General features: G+C 29.6%; 1 protein-coding gene across 1 annotated transcript in view; it reads right to left on the bottom strand.

Annotated features, from left to right (window-relative positions):
* The window catches only part of LOC110020908 (protein STRICTOSIDINE SYNTHASE-LIKE 4-like), a 4,594-nt gene extending 641 nt beyond the window's left edge, over positions 1-3,953 (bottom strand). The window contains exons 1-5 of the mRNA XM_020719187.1: positions 3,795-3,953; positions 1,056-1,268; positions 909-976; positions 584-820; positions 380-512 (exon numbers count right to left, since the gene is read on the bottom strand). Of these exons, the coding sequence (XP_020574846.1) occupies positions 380-512; positions 584-820; positions 909-976; positions 1,056-1,268; positions 3,795-3,935 (792 nt within the window). The 5' untranslated portion in view covers positions 3,936-3,953. The remainder of the gene's footprint in view (positions 1-379; positions 513-583; positions 821-908; positions 977-1,055; positions 1,269-3,794) is intronic.
* Positions 3,954-10,953: the final 7,000 nt, after the last annotated feature.

Here is a 10,953-nt window from a genome sequence, read left to right on the forward strand (position 1 = left end):
GAAGGAAGAGTGTTTGGCTGCGAGCAGGGCTTAGTAAATCCGGATTCTTCAAATCTAGTTGTTGTTAAATCCGGAATAGTTTTTGGTTCAGTTAAGAGTAAATCTAATAAATTTATACGGTGTATTTGGCATAAATTGATTCAACATGTTTGCTTCCAAAACTAAACCAGTTAAATCCACCAAACAGCCGAATTTAGTAAATCACGATTTACATCAAAAAAGAAAAGGAACAAAGAGAATTGGATAGGGCAGAGTGTTGGATTTAGCTTCCCTATTTATCATGTTTGGCTAAATTTATGCTAAATTTTGACGTAGATCCTATTAAAAAGGTGCTACGAAACACCCACAGGCAAAAAAGAAAAAAAAAATTTAAATATACCTGAATTAAGGCAATCCAATAAGACCCATCAGGTGCAAGATTGATGTTATCTGGCGCGCCTGGAAGATTATCAATGAAAACCTCTGTACTTCCTTTCAGTTCTCCTTTGAGCCAGTACTTAAGACATCTAAACCTGGAGCAGAAAACCATTAGTTGCTTTCTCTTATTATGTCCAAAACAGAAATGTGGACTGTGATTGCATACTTATAGGTTTCAGATAAAAGCAAGTAATCCTCATTCGGTGAAAGAGCAACGCCATTAGGAAAGGATAGGTTGGAAAGAACAACTGACGTCCTCTTCTTCAAAGAGTCATATTTTAGGAGACGGCCAGTTGAGCGAGCTTCAAGGAGGTCCAGGAAAAAATCATGGAATTCAAATTTGGAACTTGCGTCGCTGAAATAAATGCTCCCATCTGAGGCTTCAATGGCATCATCTGCAAATCTTTTGTAACAAAGTTGTTCTTTTTCAGGAGATTGTTTATAATAACAAAGGGAAAAGAAATTTTTTGAGTTTTGGAAGAAATCTGTACAATATCTTGGTGCCATCCACCTCGGTTGCTAGAACGGTGAGGCCTCCCTCTCCAACTTTTAGTAAACCCTACATAAATAATTCTATTTTATTGGAAGTTAAACCATGGTTAATGCACATAAAAATGAGTAGAGCTGCCGTCCAAAACCTGGTCGGCATCACAAACAATAATATCTCCATCCACGGATGGGGTTATCCCAAGTAGGGAAGAACCACCAATCATCTTCCAGTTCTCCCAAGTACCGTTGGAATGCATTCTCTTTATCCAGCCATCCCTTGTAGCTGTGTAGAGCTTGCCATCTTTCCCCAAACATGTGTCTTCTGGAAGGATGAGAATTCCTTCTCCTATTTTTTCCACACTCTTAAAGAACAGAAAAAGAAAGCTCTTTAGTTTGTGAACCTCAGAAATATAAAACAATATAGTTTATGATCCTCGGAAATATGAGCACAATCAAACTGATCTAACTTCTATGTTAATAATGTCCAAATTTTCATGAAAATATCAGGAAAATAAATTATATAAAAAAGCTATGCATGTGTAAGTCAATTACACACACACACACACACACACACATATATATATATATATATTGTTGGGGTACATCAAATGTTAGTAAATAAAGATCAATACTTCTATTTAAATCTATAGCACTATAAATATAAAATTTGTGACGTGCCATATAAAAGTACACATGACGAGGCATGAAATTTAATGCATTTTAATTGAGATAACTTTTCAGTCAAAGCGCATCCAAACATTAATTTCAATAAATTTATAATAAAGTTTTGACAACTCTTCATTTTTTGTAGGCATATATAATTGTTGTAAACTTTGATAACAGTATCAATTTATCAAATACTCAATATTAAACATTTCATTTATTTATTTTACAGCTACAGACTAGACACAATAAGCACTTCGATAAACTTTTAAAAGGTAGTTGCAAAAAAATCTATAAAAGGGTATATAAAGGAGCTAGACGCCCAAGTGAATGAAAACTAACCACTCAACAAAGTAAAAGGGGGATTATGGTTTGAGCTGGCCACATAGAAATATATTTTTTGTTCTATTTTTTTAACTTATTTAGAACTTTATTAAACATTATTCGTATTAAATTTTAAAAATTCACAAATTTATAAAAATAAAGAATTCTTATTAAATTTATTTTGAAATTTTACTAAAAGAATTTATTTAAACTATTTTATTAAATTTTATTTTAAATATTTTCTATTTTCTAATTTTAAAATTTAATCCTTAATTTAGACAATATTTGAAATCAATTTGATTAATAATTATTAATTTTATCTTTTTAGAGAAAATTATATTTTTGCCATAATTTATAAATTTTTAACATCACTAGGACTAGGATAGTGTTCAGAATTTTATAAGAGAATTTTATTCAGGATTATTTTTAGCAATATTTTGAAATTGTATTTTTTTAATATTTTGAGACCACAATTTTTAATTTTTCATAGTTTACATTTATATTTTTTAAATTATATATTTTAGTAAAACATTAGTAATAGCTTTCATAACTAATCCGGTAACTAATTGCAATAACTTTTATTGTTAATTTTATAACTATTTTAAACATTTTTTATATTTTATTTTTTAAATAAAAGTGTAAAAAATCACGGTCATTATAAATTTTAAAATGATTATATAATTAAATTAGAATTAAAAATTTAAAATCAAATTATTTATTTAAGACAAATATTTAATTTGTGTAGCTCATTTTATAGTAAATATGGTGTAGAATTTTTATTATCTATCATAATAATTATAAAATAAAATTACTAATTTGAAAAATAGTACTTTAGAATAAATTACTAATTTAAAATTTATGTTCTTTATTGATTATAATTATTATAAAACAAATTCTCTTTTATATATATTTATATTTTATTTAATTACATAAAAATGTGCAGAATGATTTTTTAATATAAATTAACAGAGTGAATATATAAGAAAATAAAATAAAAATAAAATACTAAAAAAAGCCAAAATATTAGTCGAACCGTATTTTTTAATTTGTTTAACTTATTTTTTATAAATATGATATAAATTTTATTTTTTATCTATTGTAATTATTATTAAATAAATTACTATTTGGAAAAATAGATTTAAAAACTTATAGAAAGTATAAATGATTTATAGAAAACTTCTTAATATACTTTTAAAATTTAAAATACTAAACACATCAAAAAAAATTATAAATTATTTTTAAGAAAATCTTTAAATAAAATATCAAAATAGTTTTAAGAAAATATTTATCCTAGCAATACTTTAAATGCACGAAAAATTAATAAAATAATAAAATTCTTTAAAACCCATGATTTAAAAATATTAAACAAACTTTTGTAAAATATGTAAGAAATATAGAAAGAAAAGTAGTTTATAATATTTTAAATTGAATATCAAATTTAAAAGATTTATAATGAAAGAAAAGTCTTTAACATAAAATTATAAAATATTTTTCAAAAATAATTTATTGGATGTCCAAATAAATCTAATAAAAATTTAGAAACTTTTAAATTTTAAGATAAATCTTTTCTAAAAAAATTATTAAATATCTAGTTAAATTAAGCTCATTAAAATTAAAAGAAATTATGATGAGCCAAGCATCCAATCACATAATAATCACCAATTAATCGAGTGACTTAGAGGGATTTAACCACCCATTATATGTGACAAGCACTTTTTAAAATATATTTTTAAATTATTCTTTTAATAAATAATTTTTTAAAAATAACTTTTAAAAATTTGCCTTAAATAATTCATAATCATATAAATTTGATAAAAGTGGGAATATTTTTAACAAAACACTATTTTAAAAGGAATAAAATTGTATAATCTCCTTGAAGAAAAGCCATGGCAGAAGCATACCTTGAGGAGATTGTTGGGCTGGAAACTAGAAGAAGGTAGAGCCAAAGGCAGCGGGGAGATGGGAGAGTGAAGAGCTACGTGGACCACCAGAGAGAGCAGAACCGCCAGCGTTGCGCCGGCTATGATGATCCGCCACGACATCTTATCACCGGCCTAAGGAAAAAAATATGAAATATAATATATTAAGGGTCAAATAGGAAAAAGAAAAAATGAATATATTTTATAAATTTCTCAGATGACATTTATTGATCATAGCTTGTTGTATCAAAGTTCCTCGGCTGTACTTAACACAAGCAGTGCGATAATGAAGAGCTGCTCTTATTCTTCACGGCAGATTGTAGTCAGACAACGATACCAAAAATCTATTATTTTAGGAATGGAAAGATTAATATACAATATCACACAATTCTAATATAACATTAATATATTTCACTTTTTAAAAATTAATAATTATGATATTTTAATGTAACTCAAGTTATTTGTATTGCAAGTATAAATTTAAAATTTAGTCCTTTTAGCACTCAAATCATGGAAAATCTGTCAGCTAAAGATATACATAGCCTGATTGTATTGATCAATTGTCGACACAAAGCTCTCAATTTTATGGATCAAGCTCAACAGTGAAGTTTGCTGAGGTGTATGGAGGGGGCGGCGCCTCCTCCCTTATATGGGGTTTTTCCGTACATAGCGCTTCAACGCTGTACCCGCAGCACCATGGTGATTTGCTTTGATCTGAAAAAAAATATGGGTACTTTGTTCTATTTGATTTTTAGTGGCATTTCCATGTATTTTGGGAGATGTTTTTTAGGCTGAGCGTTGATGTATAGTGTGCGTTGTTATGTGATTCAAATTTGATGCTGATTGAGATTATTACGTTTGGGAAGTCTTCAAAATTCGAAGATATAACTCAGTTTTTATTCGGGAAGATTATACTACTTTGGATTTCCTTGGTTCTTGATTTGAGATGTTCTGGTCTAAGATTTTGTAATGATCTAATATTGATTAGCATGTGAATTTCGTTGAAAGCAAACTAATCTTTACCGAAAGTAGAAAACAAATTAAATATATTTCCTGTGATAAGATCTTCAACTTGTAACATAACTTATTGTGAACATAAAGATTTTAGATGTCACGCGAGTGATTGAAATTGTGCATACAAGAAAGAAATTGTATTGTAAAAATATTTAATGAACTTATTGCAATTTCAATGATCAATAAAGAAAGAAAAGAGAAACAAAAGAAAAAGTGGGGAAGAACTAATCATGATACGTTTTTTATGCTTGAAATGAAGATCATTTCTCTCAGAATGAAAATTGGGGAAGAATTAACTCATTCTATTTCACTTCTTCAGAGTAGTGTTTATAAAACTATGGTTGAATTGATGAAGTTTTAAGTAATACCACAAAGCATTTTCAAATTATTATGAAGCCTTCTAATTAAGAACAAATCACATATTTTGAAACTGTTATTTTTATCTGGGAAGCTTAAGAAGAATTACATTTTGGTAATTCATAATCATGAAAAATCTTTATCTTTGATGAAGTATATGAATTTTATGCATTTTAAAATGCTTATGCAATGTTTTTTCTCATTTGTTCTCCATATTTTGGATATCTCATGAAATTGCTTTTTTAAATCTTATTTATTGGTTCAAATTTTGTCTAGTGTTCTATTTTTGAAATCTTATGCAATGTTGGAGTGGCTTGGAGGGCTAGAGAAGCTTCTATTCCATAAGCTTCACAAGGCCTCAAGACATCTCCCTCGATCAAAATAGAAGCTTCTCAAGCCCTCCAACCCACTCCAACACCAACGTGAGCCACCATTTGGTCTAGGTCATACGTAAGTCCATCCACAGAGCAAATTGAGGCGAGGAGAATGTTCATGGCATCAAGGCAACGCTCTTTGTCAAGCTCAATTAAGGCCAAACCTCTTGGGAGACAAATTTAAGACAAACATAGCTAACAAAAAAGATTTATATGAATTAACTGTACCATTATATTTCACAACTCAAATGTAGAAAGTCATTATATTGGTTATGGTCGTGACGCAATAAAATAGTATCATTTGGTGCTAACCACCCAGTCAAAGGGTTGGTCATAACCGATAATTTTGTGAAACTTTTAGTCAAACCGCGCAGAAAGAGGACTAGGATAACGTCCTTACTAGCATGAAATTACTTTTAGTGTAAATATATTGAAACACTTGATATGACATTCGCTCTTTATAAACTGAAATCAATCAAAAAATGTTCACCCCCTACAAACTATTATGGAGGGTGGATGAGATATGTTTTACGTATTTTGAGTGATTAATTTTAAGTTGGATGAAACACATACAGATTGATTTTGCTAATGCACTATACACATACATTTTGAAACAATGTATTGTAGTTATGATATATCTTGAAATGCAAGTGAGAGGCTTAAAATCATCTAAACTTCACTAATTACGCCAATACTTTGTCATTTAGATTTATAGGCATGGTTTAAGAGCATTTGAACCATTTAATAAACATGTTTTTGCACAATTTTTTAGGCATGTTATTCGAATTGAAACATAGCATTGAATTTTGTGAAATTTGAAATCATTAAAAATAATAGAATTTTAGTAGATATTGAATTAATGAATCACTACCAAAATTATATTTTTTGCTTCCAAAGAGTCGCCTTTTATCTTCTTGCAAGCTGAAGTTGCATATTCAATGGCGAAATTGACGTGTTAAGTCTTTATTTTAGCATTTAAAAAACAATGTCTTAAACTTATCCCTTAATATGTTTAAGTCATTTTACAAGTGCAAATATTCAATATTTGGCTCAATTTTAATAAATCCAAATTATTCAAGCCTAAAAGCCTAAACTACAATTATTATCTAATTTCAAAATGCATAAATTTGAGTCAATTTTTAAGTCTAAGAGTAGAAGCTTAAAAACCCGAATTTGAATTAATTTTCAAGCCTAAGAGCCTAAATTTGAAAAACTCATATTTGAATCAATTTTCAAGCCTAAGAGCCCAAGTTCGAATCAATTTTCAAGTTTAAATGCCTGAATTTGAACATATTTTTCAAGTCTTCGCAATACAATTTTAAATATTTTTGTAAGTCTAAATATTTCAAAATTTTGAATCATTTTGAAAATTTTATAAAACACGAAATTTTAAATCATTTGCAAGTCTAAATCACTCAAAATTTTGGCAGTCGTTCGATGTCTACTCTTTTTAGTGGGCATTGGAGATAGTGTCAGTATGTTAATATAATTTAAAAGACTCATTGATCGGTGTCGTGAGAAACTAGGACCGACAGACAAAAGATTCTTTTAAACCACCTATCTAAGATACTTGTCGGTCCTTAAATTTACCTGTAAAAAAGTACACAAGCAAGAGTTTCTCTTAATATGCACTTAACTTTCCCTAAACGGTACTTAATTTCCTGAATAGATACTTGGGCTTCCTAGAACAAGTATTTAATTCCCTGTAAAGGCTTTGGTTTTGGCTTGGGCTTTTGGTAGGTCATGCGAACATAGGAAAAGGGGTATGGTTTTGGTTTACAAACAGTGGACAAATTGTGTGGCTAAGGATCATAAGCAGCAGTACAACTAGCAAGCTTAGTCTTCATGGTAGCATAGTGGGAGGCACGTGAGACAACAAGGAGAGGTAGTGAACGCTTCGGTCTGGGGCAGAAAATATGGAAATTTTGGAGATTTTTGTATGTTTTGATCCCGTTGTTCGTTTTTTGCTGGCTCCAATCACGATTGTGTCACAGAATTGGACAGGCGAGAGTTTTAGCGAGTGCTTCGGGTTGGATCACGCAAGAGAGTAAACAAAAGAAAGTTTAAAAGATCTATGTATGTCATGACCCCGTCTTTGATTTCCCAGCGACTCTAATCGTGATTGTATCACGTCGAAGTGCTTCGATTGAAGTGGATTTCGAAGAGGAACGTGGTCATGAGGCACCAAGAGTGGGTGTTGGTTTGATTTTCATGTCAACATAGATTTCAAATATTTTAATTTAATTGTATATTCAAATATGACATAAAAAATAATATATTATCTCGAAAAAAAATAAACTACATTACGATGCATTTGATTATTCAAATAAGAATTTTATTTGATATTCGATGGGTATGCATTTTAAACCAACAAATTTTTCCCCTACCTAACCAAAAGTTTAAATAGAATTTAGATTAATATGGGTTACTAACTTCCTATAAAGTCAATCCCAGATAGTTAATTACATCTTAAGAAACCCTCTATTAATCCAGAAGTTATGTCCTAAAAAATTTTTAAAGTTTGATTTCCACAATTGCTTATTTGAAATTTCAAATAGGAAAGTTCAAACCGGAAAAATTATAGAAACTCAAAAGAGAAGTAGGAAATGTCTGGATACTGAGAAGTGCAATGATACTTCAATTATCCTATTATTTGGCTTTATTGATTTTAAGATAAAAAGATTTAATATTTGAATTGAAATTTTATTACAAACTTTAGAACTTATGTTTTATGATATCCAATCATAGGAAAGTCTAGGAAGTAAGTACTTATATCATACCAAGAAGAACGGCCTCAAAATTCCAAGAATAAAGGTGAGATATACTAAAAGTAAAACCTCGAAACCAAATATAACAAAGAGAATGCCATAAACATGAATTTAGAACTTGATCTCATAAAGGATCGGGCAAGCTCGACTCTATTAGACTTACAAACCTGTCTGGATAGAGCTGTCAACTAAACCCACTTAACATCGTAAAATCATGCATGAACAGTCTCATGAAATGTAAAGTAGGATAGGTTATTATTTACTAGGAAAGTAAGTTTCGAAATTAGATTTTAAAATCAAGAGGCTTAAAATATGACTAATATGCAAATGTCTTAAGACATGCAAAATATTTTTTTTATAATTTCAAATTTATAGATTTTTATTCTCACCACTCATATTCTATTTAATTAATTTTTAGTTTCAAGTGACAAAGTAGGTTGTGTATGGGTGTGCAGTCCTTGATGATATATGTATAAGATCAATTTATAGGTTAAGTTAGCATGCAGAGGCGAGCTCATTCTAGAATGTGGTGATCCTCACAAGGAAAAATTGTCTCTTTTCATGAAATAAGTGAGAACCTGAAGTTAAGGAATAAAATGAATATGTATGTATATGCCTAAAGATGATCTTTTGTGTATATTCCTAAATCAAGAACAAACTAGTTATTTTTATTTTATTTCATCTGTATTATTTATGTAATGATGTTTTAAATGTGTGAATGCATTTTTTTTATTGTTTTGATTATTAGTTTTGATATTGAAATTTTTAAATTCCAATTATTTGATTGTGATAGAAAAAATAATTCTTAAATAGCCTACGAAATAATTTATGCTAAAAGCAAAACACTCCCAACAAATTTAAAAAAAGAGGCAAAAACTAAGCTGGCACAAAACAAACATCAACACAAAAGCATAAAATCACAACAAATTATTCATTAAAAAAAAGGTAACATATCCTATACCTAGGTTAGACTCGTCGATCGACTAGGCGATTTGGACATCTTTTATTTGTATTCTTGTTCTTTGTGAAGCATCCCTACTTTTGAGGTTCATCCTAGCTTTTTTTCTGAAGTTGAGGTTCATTCATGCTTTTTGATTTGATTTCCACTTGAGCTGATCAAGTTAACAACGATCGACCGACTAGGAGCAACAACTAACTCTATGACAAACGCAAAAGAAGACTTAACGTTTACCACAACTAAAGACAATCCTAAAACAAACGCCTATAGTGTGCATACAGTCTATGTGATCAATCAAAACTAAGTTCAAAATAAAGGAATGAGAAGAATATCTAAAAATATCAAGGCAATTTAAACAATGGAATATGAGATCAGCTTCTCCCAGAAGTAACAAGTGATTCTCAATTGAATTTGCAAGCTTGTTCTATTTCTATAGTTGAGAAAGAAAGAATGGAGATTTGTGTTTTCCTTAGAATTAAATCTAGCTGTCAAATTTGTAGAGAATTTGAACTTCGAACATATTCAAGCTGCCTTTAAATGACAAAAATATAATAGGTTTCATAAAGTGTTTTAAGGACCAATTTGATAACTTTTGAAAAGGATTTCACATTAGCTTTTGAGGGCTGATTGGAGATTAATTGGAAATGAGTGTTGCATGTATACCATCTATTTCTAATTTTTTTTTACATGTGTAATATCTCATTTTTAAGGTTTACGTTCATACCATTCAACTTTTATATCATATAGAAAGATAAACACCTATTTTATCTTTAAATAGTAAAAATACACCTTTTTAATAACATGACATGTATATGAAAATGAAAGTTTAGATATTAGATATCCATACATACAAGAATCCAATAGCATGCATATATATATATATATATATATGGAAAACAATCCCTCTAATTTAAAAGTTACCAAATATATGTTCAGCTGCATGAATCTTTTTTATCCATTGCGTCTTAATTAGTGTCATATTTTCATTTAATTATAATGAATGTTACTTAACTTAGTTTTATGCTTCTCTTTTAAAGGCCAACATTCAGCGCAACAGTGCATTACAAGTTTCACCAACATCTTATAAAATTTTCCTTTCAGTTTAAGCAGTACTTTTCTATCACACAATAGGCCCGAAGCATTCCTCCACTTCAACCAACCAACTTGAATTCTACTAATAATATCCCCATCAATATCACCATCACTTTGAACAATAAACCCGAGATATCTAATAATTTGATCACCTATAGTTACATTTTTGTCGCTAGAGCTACAACTACTAAAATTACATTGTAGACCTCAAATTTTTCCTGAACTTTTTCTCTCGTCTCATCCACAAGAAGATATCATCAGCAAAAAACAAACATCAAGGTACATCCTCCTGTAAGTGTCCAGTAAAACCATCCATAACCAAAGCAAAAAATATGGGCTTAAAGCTGTTCCCTGATATAAACCAATAGAAATAGGAAAATATTTGGATAAGCAAGAGCAACATCAATGGTAGCAGGAATCTGATGGTTCGTCAGGGCAGTAGTAAATGCTCTATAGGTCGTTGATAAACTGTGGAAAGAGACATATTTTGTCATAGAATATAGGGAGCATGTTTGAATTCATACCTTACTCGGAGAACTCACCTTCTGAGTCAGAGGAGGAACTGTGCTGAGGATGTC

The sequence above is a fragment of the Phalaenopsis equestris genome, unplaced genomic scaffold (assembly GCF_001263595.1).
Source record: "Phalaenopsis equestris unplaced genomic scaffold, ASM126359v1 Scaffold000111, whole genome shotgun sequence".
NCBI classification, from domain to species: domain Eukaryota; kingdom Viridiplantae; phylum Streptophyta; class Magnoliopsida; order Asparagales; family Orchidaceae; genus Phalaenopsis; species Phalaenopsis equestris.